General features: G+C 43.9%; 2 protein-coding genes across 2 annotated transcripts; both read left to right on the plus strand.

Annotated features, from left to right (window-relative positions):
* Nucleotides 1-478: 478 nt before the first annotated feature.
* Nucleotides 479-6,380, plus strand: hsc70 (heat shock cognate 70). Its single transcript, XM_064947862.1, has 9 exons — nucleotides 479-645; nucleotides 2,469-2,674; nucleotides 2,957-3,162; nucleotides 3,355-3,507; nucleotides 3,623-4,178; nucleotides 4,268-4,470; nucleotides 4,581-4,779; nucleotides 4,942-5,174; nucleotides 5,398-6,380. The coding sequence occupies exons 2-9, from the start codon at nucleotides 2,470-2,472 to the stop codon at nucleotides 5,593-5,595; spliced, it is 1,953 nt and encodes a 650-aa protein (XP_064803934.1). The 5' UTR covers nucleotides 479-645; nucleotide 2,469; the 3' UTR covers nucleotides 5,596-6,380.
* Nucleotides 6,381-6,789: 409 nt separating this feature from the next.
* On the plus strand, nucleotides 6,790-10,358 carry LOC135522009 (chymotrypsin-like protease CTRL-1). The gene is made up of 7 exons (XM_064947874.1): nucleotides 6,790-6,967; nucleotides 7,240-7,340; nucleotides 8,802-8,881; nucleotides 9,009-9,090; nucleotides 9,237-9,417; nucleotides 9,573-9,703; nucleotides 9,969-10,358. The coding sequence occupies exons 1-7, from the start codon at nucleotides 6,853-6,855 to the stop codon at nucleotides 10,128-10,130; spliced, it is 852 nt and encodes a 283-aa protein (XP_064803946.1). The 5' UTR covers nucleotides 6,790-6,852; the 3' UTR covers nucleotides 10,131-10,358.
* The last annotated feature ends 3,994 nt before the right edge of the window (nucleotides 10,359-14,352 follow it).

The following is a 14,352-nucleotide window of genomic DNA, read 5'->3' on the forward strand; positions in this document are numbered from 1 at the left end:
ACTATATATATAAAAAATATTCTTAATTTATTCCAAAATACTTTAAATTCATTACATCATGTAATTTACTTTACAAACTAGAATGTGCTTTTCTAATGAATGTGAATCCACAGGCCGGTTGCTGGTAGGAGATATCTGTAGTCTTCTCACAGTGCTTATCTCACTGAACAGCCCCCAGACCATGTGAATCAAATTTCACATGCCCTGAGAAAACCTCCTTACTCTGAACAGGACAAACTTAACTTTTTTTTTATAAAACAGGAATTAAGATAAAGTGTAGAGAGAAAATACAATGGTCTTTTCTAATTTCTATTTTTATTCACTGACAAAGGGCATACAGCAATTCCGCTAACTCCTATACCAGATAAAGTTAGTTGGCTTTGGCTAGCACTGAATGGACACATGCAGGCAGCTACGTGGGCCTAGAACTTTCTCTGGCTGAGTCACCTGATTCCCTGATGGAATCTGTGAGCCGTGTGCTGTCTGTCTGTCTGTGGCTGGCTATATACTCTGGAGAGACCTGACACTCGTCCTCTTAGTCTTTCTGTCCAGGAAAAGGAGAGGAGTGCTTCAGTGGAATTGAGCAGCCGGTGTTCTGTGGTTTGTGTGGTAATCTTTGAAGCGTTGCACAACTGACTGAGCAAGGTAACTCATTTTCTAAGAAGCGTTGCATTCAGCTCTGCTTTTTGACTTGCCAGCTCCTGTCCAACTCAAGGGACATGACCCCACTCTCATAATGACGCTAGCATGCTTTATGTCAACTATTGGCTGTCGGAGGAGCATTAAGAACTAGCATAAAGCTTATCTCAAATTGTTTAAGTAGTGTTTTTTAAGTAGCATGAAGCCAAAAGTTCTTGTAAAGCCTGTGTGAATGATTTGTCTATTGCATGACTTTCTGTTTCTGGGCACACATGTTGTCCAGTGTCCACTGACATGCTTGACCAGTGGAAGTTGTGCCTGTAATCCCTTTGTGGCCTGCCTTGTCTCACTGTATGTCACAAACACTGTCATAGTTTCACACACCACACCCAATGGTGTCAGCTCTGTCCATGTGCTTGATCCATGCTTGATACTTCTCTGTCAGTTTGAACACGAATCATGCACATATGAGATATGTGCAGCTGATCTAAATATGGGTACAGTGGTATGTATGGTATGCTTAGCACCGATAGTTATTAGATACGTTTTATTTATATTTCAAATAGATCAAAAGGATGCTAACAAGGGTTTGTTCAAATTAAATGAATATAACAGGAGTAACAGAATTAGATCATAAGTGACAAGGAATTTACCAGTTTTACCAGTACCAGTTGTTTGTGTGAGGTGGCTTTGTCTATTTAATCCATCCCGAATATGAGAAATGCAAATTTTATCCTTTCACAAGAATACTGTGAGTGGCTGTATAACATAATTAGGTACAGTATTTACATGCCAAACATTTTTGTTTTTAACGATAAAATATGTGGGCCTCACCACATCATCTGGCCCTGTCTAGCATGTTCACCATTTCAACAATCCCCACTTGTTTCCCCACTGACTTCATGTATTAGTTAATTGTGAGGTAACAACTTAAAAATATATCATAGTTCCTTCTCCAACAGTGAGGTTTCTAAGGCCTTTACTGTTATTACAGTCCAGGCCCATAATAACTTCCATATTACACAATAGTGAAGTACAGTAGTAAGTATTTCAACAAGGTAACTGCCCAGTACATATGATATTGGCAAAGTCCAGTTTTACTTAACTGCTCATTAATAATCACTTAATTTAATCCAACCCGTGTTCCAACAACAGATCTGTGAGCCATATTAATAGAATGTGTTGGTAGTTTGTGTGATTCAGCTGTTGGAAAAAAGCCACTCTGTTAATACGTCACATTGATTTAGCCTGGCTGGTAACAGTTGGGTGTTGTATTGCCAGAATGATCTGTGGAGAGGGGAAAACAGGATTAGGGAGGGGAGGGTGAGGGAGGGTGGCCTGTTGGCTCTGGTGGCATGCTACTGGTGGTACTGCTGCTTTAAGGAGTTGTGGTGTTGGTACCACTCCACTGGTTGGCATGTTGCCAAGACAGCACTTTCTAGAACAGCTGAGCCCCAGGGATCACTTCCAATTTGGGGGCTGACATGGGACTGCATCTGCTCTCTGTGAATGACAGGGAAGGAACACACACACTGTCAAAGACGTGCACGTGGCACGCATACACACTCGTGCACATACATGAACATGATGACCTTTAACCCCAAAGGCTTTCAACACAAGTTGAAACATTTGACTGTTGTCATCTAACTACCTGTTGCTAACTACTAATAACTGATAATATTCAAAAGAGAAGGTTTTATAACAATATCGCCTCCATGAAAAGTATCTTTCAACATTCTTGTATGATACTGTAGGCCTACGTAATTCTCAAATAATTCAAGTAATTCTCCTCTCACTAATGAACTCTAATTCTGGTCTTGTTGTTGCAGTATGTCTAAAGGACCAGCAGTAGGCATTGACCTGGGGACCACATACTCCTGTGTGGGCATCTTTCAGCATGGCAAGGTGGAGATCATCGCCAACGACCAGGGCAACAGAACCACACCCAGCTATGTGGCCTTCACCGACACGGAGAGGCTGATCGGTGACGCCGCCAAGAACCAGGTGGCCATGAACCCCACCAACACTGTGTTCGGTAAGCACATAACCTCACCTTGACACACAGTGGGTAGTTAGATGAAGCCTCTAGTGGACAAAGGGAACCAAATCAAGGTTTACTTTAAGCTCAGCGCTGTAGCCGCTTGCCTGTTGTTATCAGTAGTCCCCACTTGAGGGCCTAAAAGTACTAGATTTAAATCCATCAGCCTTGCGCCACTCCATTAGGGGGAAATGCAAAACTGACCTTAGACCAGTGTCCACAGACAAATTCATCCTACTCTTGAAAATCAACCCTACTCTGCCATCCCTGTGTCCAAAGATGCCAAGCGTCTAATTGGTCGTAAGTTTGAAGATGCCGTGGTACAGTCGGACATGAAGCACTGGCCCTTCACAGTGGTGAGCGATGGTGGCAAGCCCAAGATGGAGGTAGAGTACAAGGGAGAGAGGAAGACCTTTTTCCCTGAGGAGGTGTCCTCCATGGTGCTCACCAAGATGAAGGAGATCTCTGAAGCTTACCTGGGCAAGGTAGGGAGTCTGACAAACCAAATGAAAAAACACCTTAATTCCAAATCTACTCTTAGCTCCAACCCACTCCATGCACTCCATGTAGGTTTGAAAAGATTGGATGGGTATACATTATATGTTAATAACTCAAACTGACAGTCTATTTAGGGATGATACACACTAGATCTAACTAATAGTGTTTTCCCTCTTCAGCCAGTGAACAATGCTGTCATCACAGTCCCTGCCTACTTCAACGACTCCCAGCGCCAAGCAACAAAAGATGCTGGAGTGATCTCTGGACTCAACGTCCTGCGCATCATCAACGAGCCCACTGCTGCAGCCATCGCCTATGGCCTGGACAAGAAGGTACAGAAACCACAAAACAAACAAGAAAACACTGGGTTGTACAGTTCACACTAGATCTGCTTGATTAGTCCTTTGAAAGTCCTACGGACTTAATTGCTCTCTCTTATCTTATCAGGTCGGCGGTGAGCGCAACGTCCTGATCTTCGACCTGGGCGGCGGCACCTTTGACGTGTCCATCCTGACCATCGAGGATGGCATCTTTGAGGTCAAGTCCACTGCTGGCGACACCCACCTGGGAGGCGAGGACTTCGACAACCGCATGGTCAATCACTTCATCGGTGAGTTCAAGCGTAAATTCAAGAAGGACATCAGCGGCAACAAGCGGGCGGTGCGGCGCCTGCGCACTGCCTGTGAGCGGGCCAAGCGCACCCTCTCCTCCAGCACCCAAGCCAGCATCGAGATTGACTCTCTCTATGAGGGTGCCGACTTCTACACCTCCATTACCAGGGCTCGCTTTGAGGAGCTCAACGCTGACCTGTTCCGCGGTACCCTGGAACCTGTGGAGAAGTCTATGAGGGATGCCAAAATGGACAAGGCCCAGATACACGACATCGTCCTGGTGGGAGGCTCCACACGTATCCCCAAGATCCAGAAGCTTCTGCAGGACCTATTCAATGGCCGAGACCTCAACAAGAGCATCAACCCTGATGAGGCTGTGGCTTATGGTGCCGGTAGGTATCTCACTGTGTTGCAGGAAAATGTCACTGTGTCAAGTGTATGTGTTTCAATGTATCATCCAACATCTCTCTGTCCTCCACAGCTGTGCAGGCTGCCATCTTAGCGGGTGACAAGTCAGAGAACGTGCAGGACCTGCTGCTGCTGGACGTCACACCCCTATCCCTGGGTATTGAGACAGCCGGAGGGGTCATGACCGTGCTCATCAAGAGGAACACCACCATCCCCACCAAGCAGACCCAGACCTTCACAACATACTCAGAAAACCAACCTGGAGTGCTCATTCAGGTGAGTCTTTTATCAGCTGTACAAAGCCAACGTCTGTGTAAAGTAGCCAGATCACATATACCCTCTGTGATTCTATCTGTATTAATCCATTCCCACAATTTCTTTCTCAGGTGTATGAGGGGGAGAGAGCCATGACCAAGGACAACAATATCCTCGGCAAGTTTGAGCTCACCGGAATCCCCCCTGCCCCCAGGGGCGTCCCCCAGATCGAGGTGACCTTTGACATTGACGCCAACGGCATCCTCAATGTGTCTGCGGTGGACAAGAGCACCGGCAAGGAGAACAAGATCACCATCACCAATGACAAAGGTATGCCTCCTTAACCTTGAACCTCACGATATGATCAAAGGTCTTATTGATTTCCAACCCTTTCCTCAAAGAAAAGAGTCCCAAAAAGAAAGCGAAACAATAGGAGCGAGTCGGAGATAATGAATATGTCACATATGGGAAATTATATAATGTTATCCCCAGGACGTCTGACCAAGGAGGACATTGAGCGCATGGTGCAAGAGGCTGACCAGTACAGGGCTGAGGACGAGGCTCAGAAGGAGAAGGTCACAGCTAAGAACTCACTGGAGTCCCTGGCCTTCAACATGAAGAGCACCGTGGACGACGAGAAGCTCGCGGAAAAGATCAGCCCGGAGGACAAGAAGACCATCATGGACAAGTGCAACGAAGTTATCTCCTGGCTGGACAGGAACCAGGTAAACCACAGGTGGCTGGTCTAGAGTTCCACCTAGAATGAGTGTTCTTAGTGCAACATCAGTTGGTTAGCACTGGTTTCACACTGATGCATTTCCTCCCATGGTAAAAGTAGGCTACACAGTAAGTAAATCATATAAGATAGAATCTTGTGATCACCACCTGTGTTTCTTACCCTCTCATACTCTCTCTTCATCTCTCGTCTCCCCCCTTGTCTTTATCTAGACAGCAGAGAAGGATGAGTATGAGCACCAGCAGAAGGAGCTGGAGAAGGTGTGTAACCCCATCATTACCAATCTGTATCAGGGTACCGGAGGCCCACCAGGAGGTATGCCAGGCGGTATGCCAGGCGGTATGCCAGGCGGTATGCCAGGCGCTGGAGCTGGCTCTTCCTCTGGTCCAACCATCGAGGAGGTGGACTAAAATCCCTAACCTCTACAGGAGAGAATCCACATCCTGTCCACATCTCAGCTCCCAGGCTTCACACATCACCTACTGCAGACCTGGCTTGTGTCATCACTTCTCTTATTGAGAACATCCTGTGTAATATTTATATCTACGGCAGGCTCCTACAGCTTTGTACTGTTGTGCAGTTCACACAACCTTCACTTTTATCAGATTGAATATATCACAACCAATAAAGCTGGATTCTGATAAGCATTTTTTGTGTTTTTCTTTAACCTCCCACCAAATACCCTCCCTTAGGTTTGAGATGACAAATGCATTTTGTACATTAACAGAGATAACAGAGTTAATGTACATTAACAGAGTCACAAAGTGCTTAAAGTCGTATAAACTTGTATAAACTTGTATGAACATCTGCACTATTGCTCATCAGAAAAGTTCCCACAAAAGTGACATTCTTCTTGTAGCAATCTTATTATGAAGAAGTAGGAAAAGCTATGTATGTGATTATGATGTGTGAAGACAGCACCATGTGCAGATTCAGATGTTGTTCCTGACTGGTTGATAAATTTGTCTCTTTCTCAAAATTTAATGGGATAAGATCCTATTTTCTGGAGGTTCTCTCAGTGGCCTCAACCTTGTGGTAGTGGGTCCTCTGTTACAACCTCAAATGTAGGGACATTTTAAATGTGTCAAAGTATGAACTTGAATAGCAATGTGAACACATGTCCTTACTGCTACTTTGTATAGATGAATGAATCCCAATAGCTTCCTTTCTTAATAAAACAAAGAGCTCCATAAAACATATGATCTGAATTCATATTGTTAATCAAGTGTTTTGTTTTTGATTGTTTTGCTGTCATGTATGGCTGCATAGAAACAGAATGGTCAGACCATGGTTTTCCACCCTACTCGTGGGATTGCAACACACGGTTACAAGATGTTATTGTTCTGCCCATCATCAGAACTCCAATTGGACAGCGTGATAAGAAACCAGAAAAAAAGACATTAAGGGCATTTCAGAGGACCAAATTTGGGGTCTGAGCATATATTCCACTCAGCATAAAGATAAAGAATTATGACTTTCCCTGGAATCATTGTGCAAAGCCTTGTTTGCTTAGGCCTATCCCACATAGAGTACAGTGCACTACATGGCAAACACAAGCATGTATCTGACTGTCCCTGAGGCGTGAGATTTTCCCACCTGTTCCACCTGACTGTTCCCAGCTCTATCAGACCTTGGGGAAACCTGTGGGTGAGTGGGAGACATGACTGATGGGCCTGCCAGGGTATAAGAAGGAGAGGGACAAAGAGACGTCAAGCACAGTCTACTACACTATGGCCATGCTCTGGATTGTCAGCTGTCTCGCTTTGGTGGCCTCAGCCCTGGGTGAGTGGCGTCATCGTCAATGTCTGGTAACATGAACTGATTTGATCTTTTTGATCCTTTATTTATTCACATAGGTAAGTCCTATTGAGATAAATAGCTAAAAGAAGCCCTGGCCAACAAGGAGGTGAAGTGTTGTATTATACTTTGGTAGTTACTGAAGGCATGTCAGTCCATACTCTGAGGCTAATCAAAACTATGTAGCATTTTGGTCAAAAATGGTGCACGATATATGAGGATAGGGTGTTGTTTGAGACTGTGTGTTCGTGCCCTAGGTTGCGGAGTGCCTAGCATCCCGCCGCAGGTGAGCGGCTTGAAGATTGTGAACGGACAGAACGCCGTATCTGGCTCCTGGCCCTGGCAAGTCTCCCTTCAGGTATCCCCATTTCCACTCTTTCATTCTATACATTGTTTTTTCACACCACAATGCTGTAATCACTGATGATTATTGTTAGCCACTTAGAGTAAATGCATGTTGGGAAGTGCTGTCTTCACATAATGGTCAGACCCATACTATCTATCTACTGTCTTCACATTATGGTCAGACCAATGCTATCTATCTACTGTCTTCACATTATGGTCAGACCCATACTATCTAGCTACTGTCTTCATATTATGGTCAGACCCATACTATCTATCTACTGTCTTCACATTATGGTCAGACCCATACTATCTATCTACTGTCTTCACATTATGGTCAGACCCATACTATCTAGCTACTGTCTTCATATTATGGTCAGACCCATACTATCTAGCTACTGTCTTCATATTATGGTCAGACCCATACTATCTAGCTACTGTCTTCATATTATGGTCAGACCCATACTATCTATCTACTGTCTTCACATTATGGTCAGACCCATACTATCTATCTACTGTCTTCACATTATGGTCAGACCCATACTATCTAGCTACTGTCTTCATATTATGGTCAGACCCATACTATCTAGCTACTGTCTTCATATTATGGTCAGACCCATACTATCTAGCTACTGTCTTCATATTATGGTCAGACCCATACTATCTATCTACTGTCTTCATATTATGGTCAGACCCATACTATCTAGCTACTGTCTTCATATTATGGTCAGACCCATACTATCTAGCTACTGTCTTCATATTATGGTCAGACCCATACTATCTATCTACTGTCTTCACATTATGGTCAGACCCATACTATCTAGCTACTGTCTTCATATTATGGTCAGACCCATACTATCTAGCTACTGTCTTCATATTATGGTCAGACCCATACTATCTATCTACTGTCTTCACATTATGGTCAGACCCATACTATCTAGCTACTGTCTTCATATTATGGTCAGACCCATACTATCTAGCTACTGTCTTCATATTATGGTCAGACCCATACTATCTATCTACTGTCTTCATATTATGGTCAGACCCATACTATCTATCTACTGTCTTCATATTATGGTCAGACCCATACTATCTATCTACTGTCTTCATATTATGGTCAGACCCATACTATCTATCTACTGTCTTCATATTATGGTCAGACCCATACTATCTATCTACTGTCTTCATATTATGGTCAGACCCATACTATCTAGCTACTGTCTTCATATTATGGTCAGACCCATACTATCTAGCTACTGTCTTCATATTATGGTCAGACCCATACTATCTAGCTACTGTCTTCATATTATGGTCAGACCCATACTATCTAGCTACTGTCTTCATATTATGGTCAGACCCATACTATCTATCTACTGTCTTCACATTATGGTCAGACCCATACTATCTAGCTACTGTCTTCATATTATGGTCAGACCCATACTATATACTGTCTTCCACCTCTCCCTTTCTCCTTCAGGATGCCTCTGGATTCCACTTCTGTGGAGGCTCCCTAATCAGTCAGAACTGGGTTGTCACTGCTGCCCATTGCCGTGTCACGTAAGTGCATTTAATTCCAAAGTGCTTTATTAGCACCATGTTCATAAGTACATATTACATTCCTCTTAGTTTCACTCAGATGAGCTGTGTTCATTCATACACACTGTAATCTTTTTTCTCTCTCCAGTCCTGGCCGTCACCATGTGATCCTGGGAGAGCACGATCGTCAGTCCAATGCTGAGCCGATCCAGGTCAAAAGCATCTCCAGGGTAAGTCCAGGAGCCTGGGGAGAGATCCACTCACTTAACCACAACATGCCTGCCTGCTTCATAGGTTTTACCAGAGTTCTGAGATTCTGTTCACTTTCGAAGATGAATCACTTCACTGTGTCTACATCTTTCCTTGATCCCTGTAGGCTATCACCCACCCCTACTACAACAGCCAGAACTTTAACAACGACGTGACCCTGCTGAAGCTGTCCTCCCCTGTCCAGATCACCGCCCGCGTGTCCCCTGTGTGCCTGGCCACCTCTAGCACCTCCTTCCCCTCTGGAACCCGCTGTGTCACCACTGGCTGGGGCAAGACTGGCACCACCTGTGAGTGGCCACACAAGCTACTAAACCATTATTGATACATGATAGATTTACAGTTAATGCAAGAGTATGTGCAAATGGATGCCAATGTTTCCACCTCAGCTTTCATTAGAGCACTAAGCTCCTTCCTAACCATGTCCCCTGATCCCCGTCCCCAGCAAGCCCCCGTATCCTCCAGCAGGTGGCCCTTCCTCTGCTGAGCCCTGCTCAGTGCAAGCAGTACTGGGGCCAGAACAGGATCACTGATGCCATGATCTGCGCCGGAGCCTCCGGAGTGTCCTCTTGCCAGGTAACTGACTGTACTCCTGGAGCAAGTTGAGGCTACCTTTCTCCAGTCAGTTTTTGAACATTTCTCTCTTATCACTCTGGTATCATTCCGTCCGGCAATAACCTTTCCCCAACACACGCTCCATCTTAAAGCAGCCAGATACAGATTTGTTTAACCAAATTCTCTGGCAATGGCATGACAATGGAAGTCAGATAGGCCACCACTCAGCACCTATTACAATAATCTCTACCTGTGCCAGTGCTCCTAACCTCTCCTCCATCTCCAGGGTGATTCTGGCGGTCCTCTGGTGTGTCAGAGCAGTGGTGTGTGGTTTCAGGTGGGTATCGTGTCCTGGGGCACCAGCAACTGCAACGTCAGTACCCCTGCCGTCTATTCCCGTGTCGCCTACCTGCGTGGCTGGATTGACCAGACCGTCGCTTCCAACTAGTCACAGTGGACCCCAGCTGCAGCTGCAATAGCAGCCATGTCTCCGCATAACAAACTCTTCTTCCTGCAAACAGTGGTCCCATAGATGAGTGTTTGATGTCATACAGGCTTTCCCATCAGCTAGTGACATTTCAACCTGTCTCATGCACAGCCGCTCACTGTGTTGCCACCGTTTAATTGTTTTCAATGTAACTGAAAAAGATGCATTCAATTAAAGTTGTATAAAGAAGTTGTTTCTGTTTGAAGTCAAAAGTGCCGAGAGACCACTTAGGAAAAACATAATCATCAACAAAACAAAACACACACATACAACAAAAACGGAGCATTCATTAATAGTAACCTTTGGAGAGTCTTACTAAAACACATTTGGCGCGGTTATTTATTTTTTTAAATGTGTGAACTGTCCTTTTTCCCCAAAACTTTTCCCCAGACAGCAAATATGGAAATAATTAAAAAACATATGTCAAGCAAGCCATACCAGGGTTACATATTTTCCTGGTAATTTACAAATGTTCCATCCCAAAAATAAATGACATGTCACATGACGAACCCGGTATTTCATGCCAAAACCAGAAGTGCCATTCTAAAATATATAAAGAATATAAATGTCTGGATTTGATTAGAGCTTTGATCAGCATGAACATCAAAGACATTTTATGACCCCAAGCCCAAAAAAGCCCAAATGATCGTGCCATTATCTAATACATTGTTTATGATATAGGCTACCACACATGACACAAAAACATAAAAGCCAATAGATGTATACATGCTCTCTTGGGTAAATAAAGGAAACAAGCTCCAGTAGCCTAATCTTTTTGAGTGTGGACTTCTTTGCTATCAACAGTTAAATGAAATATGTTTTGTTGTCCTTATCTCCGCCATTGTAATGACATCCTTGAATAATAAATATAGGACCAGAATAAGATCCAGATGGCTATCTATTCACTCCATGAAGATTGACCAGTTATGGGTCTGAATAAATAACTGCCAGAGCCTACCATCACGCATTCTCTCTTCTTTTAAACTCCATGCAAGTTCTATTAGATGCTGTAGGCCTATTTAACATTCAGCAAAGAAGAGACTGCATCCCTCTTCAAATAGTCTACTGATAGTCTAATAATGCTTAAAAAAATATTATTTTAGTCTAGCTTTTCCTGGGACTCCAAGAGCGAAGGAGCATTTTTTAAGGAGAGAGGCCAGCGGAGCGTAGGTGTGGATTATGCAAGTGACAGAGCATTAGAAGCTTAGCCTATGCATAACCCAACATTCATTAGCTAAATAAGGCTAATACTGCATTTAATTTATTACCTGAAACAGGAAGGCTCAAAGATCTATAGGCTATAGAGTGAATTCGGAAAGTATTCAGGCTCCTTCCCTTTGTCCACATTTTGTTACATTACAGACTTACTCTAAACTGGATTATGTAAAAAAAAACTCATCTACACACAATACCCCAAAGTGACAAAGTAAAAACAGATTTAGAAATGGTTTGCTAATTTATTACAAATTAACAGGAATACCTTATTTAGTATTCAGACTCTTTGCTATTAAACTCAAAATTGAAGCTCAAGTGCATCCTGCTTCCATTGATCATCCTTAAGATGTTTCTACAAATTGATTGGAGTCCACCTGTGGTAAATTCAATTGATTGGACATGATTTGGAATGGCAAACGCCTATATAAGGTCCCACAGTTGACAGTGCATCTCAGAGCAAAAACCAAGTCATGCGGTCGAAGGAATTGTCTGTAGAGCTCCGAGATGGGTTTGGGTTGAGGCACAGATCTGGGGACGGGTACCAAAACATTTCTGCAGCATTGAAGGTTCTCAAGAACACAGTGGCCTCCATCATTCTTAAATGGAAGACGATTGGAACCCAAAGACTCTTCCTAGAGCTGGCCGCCCGGCCAAACTCAGAAATCAGGCGAGAAGGGCATTGGTCAGGGAAGTGACCAAGAACCTGATGGTCCCTCTGACAGAGCTCCAGTTTCTCTGTGGAGATGGGAGAACCTTCTAGAAGGACAACCATCTCTGTAGCACTCCACCAATAAGGACTCTATGGTAGAGTGGCCAGATGGAAGCCGCTCCTCAGTGGTTAGAGCGTTGGACTAGTAACCGGAAGGTTGCAAGTTCAAACCCCCGAGCTGACAAGGTACAAATCTGTCGTTCTGCCCCTGAAAAGGCAGTTAGCCCACTGTTCCTAGGCCGTCATTGAAAATAAGAATTTGTTCTTAACTGACTTGCCTAGTTAAATAAAGGTAAAAATTAAAAATGTACTTTTTATTCCATACATTTTCCCTGACACCCAGAAGTACTCATTACATTTTGACAGGAAAATGGTCCTGACCTTATCAAGAGAATAAGGATGACCAGGGATACTGCATCTGATCTGGCGGAGTCACAAAACATGCATACTTTGTTTGTAAATTATGTCTGAGTGTTGGAGAGCTCCCTTCCTTTCCGACAATAATTTAAAAAAACAATTGTGCCGTCTGGTTTTCTTATTATAAAGCAATTTCAAATTATTCATACTTTTTGATACTTCCAAGTATTTTTTAAACCAAATACTTTTAGACTTTTACTCAAGAAGTATTTTACTGGCTGACTTTCACTTGAGTAACTTTTCTATTAGGGTCTCTTTACTTTTTCCAGAGAAGACAGATTTAGATATGGCATACAGTGGGGCAAAAAAGTATTTAGTCAGCCACCAATTGTGCAAGTTCTCCCACTTAAAAAGATGAAAGGCCTGTAATTTGCATCATAGGTACACTTCAACTATGACAGACAAAATTAGAAAGAAAAAAAATCCAGAAAATCACATTGTAGGATTTTTAATGAATTTATTTGCAAATTATGGTGGAAAATAAGTATTTGGTCAATAACAAAAGTTTATCTAAAACTTTGTTATATACCCTTTGTTGGCAATGACAGAGGTCAAACGTTTTCTGTAAGTCTTCGAGTTTTTCACACATCGTTGTGGGTATTTTGGCCCATTCCTCCATGCAGATCTCCTCTAGAGCAGTGATGTTTTGGGGCTGTTGCTGGGCAACACAGACTTTCAACTCCCTCCAAACATTTTCTATGGGGTTGAGATCTGGAGACTGGCTAGGCAACTCCAGGACCTTGAAATGCTTCTTACGAAGCCACTCCTTTGTTGCCCGGGCGGTGTATTTGGGATCATTGTCATGCTGAAAGACCCAGCCATGTTTCATCTTCAATGCCCTTGCTGATGGAAGGAGGTTTTCACTCAAAATCTAACGATACATGGCCCCATTCATTCTTTCCTTTATCCTATCCTAGGTATTCCTTGAAGAGGTGGGGTTTCAGGTGTCTCCGGATGGTGATTGACTCCGCTGTCCTGTGTGAGGGGAGTTTGCACCACACGGATCAGTCATCCTGGTCCCTTTGCAGAGAAACAGCCCCAAAGCATGATGTTTCCACCCTCATGCTTCACAGTAGGTATGGTGTTCTTTGGATGCAACTCAGCATTCTTTGTCCTCCAAACACGACGAGATAGGAGAGACCATTGAGTTTTTACCAAAAGTTCTATTTTGGTTTCATCTGACCATATGACATTCTCCCAATCTTCTTCTGGATCATCCAAATGCTCTCTAGCAAACTTCAGATGGGCCTGGACATGTACTGGCTTAAGCAAGGGGACACGTCTGGCAATGCAGGAATTAAGTCCCTGGCGGCGTAGTGTGTTACATTGTTACATTTACATTTAAGTCAGGGTAGGGCAGTGTGAGCAGAACCAGCGGTGTCAGAGATCGGATGTCGTCGACCTTCGCCAAAATGGTTGGAAGTCATCTGTCAGAGAGGGAGCCACTTTACAATAGGAGGATAGCATCTAAATCATTAAGGGGGGAAGACGATGATAGGATGGAAGTGTGGTGAGAAGCGATTACTGTGGGAGTGTTGGATACAAGGTAGTGGGTATTCCTTGAGAGGTGGGGTTTCAGGTGTCTGGTGATTGACTCCGCTGTCCTGGCGTTGTGAGGGAGTTTGTTCCACTCTTGGGGAAAAGAGCGGCGATACAGTTTTGACATCGGGACGAGCCAGCGGTCACGAAGGTCCCCGGGTGTAGGGGAGATCAGAGCCTGGAGGATAGGATCACAGCTCCGGAGGAGGCAAGCACCATGGTCTTGGTAGGGATGTGAGCTTCAACTGGAAGCCAGTGAGAGACTTAGCAACGAGGATCGGATGTGACGGTTGACGAGAGAAC

The sequence above is a fragment of the Oncorhynchus masou genome, chromosome 30 (genome assembly GCF_036934945.1).
Source record: "Oncorhynchus masou masou isolate Uvic2021 chromosome 30, UVic_Omas_1.1, whole genome shotgun sequence".
Lineage (NCBI taxonomy): Eukaryota > Metazoa > Chordata > Actinopteri > Salmoniformes > Salmonidae > Oncorhynchus > Oncorhynchus masou.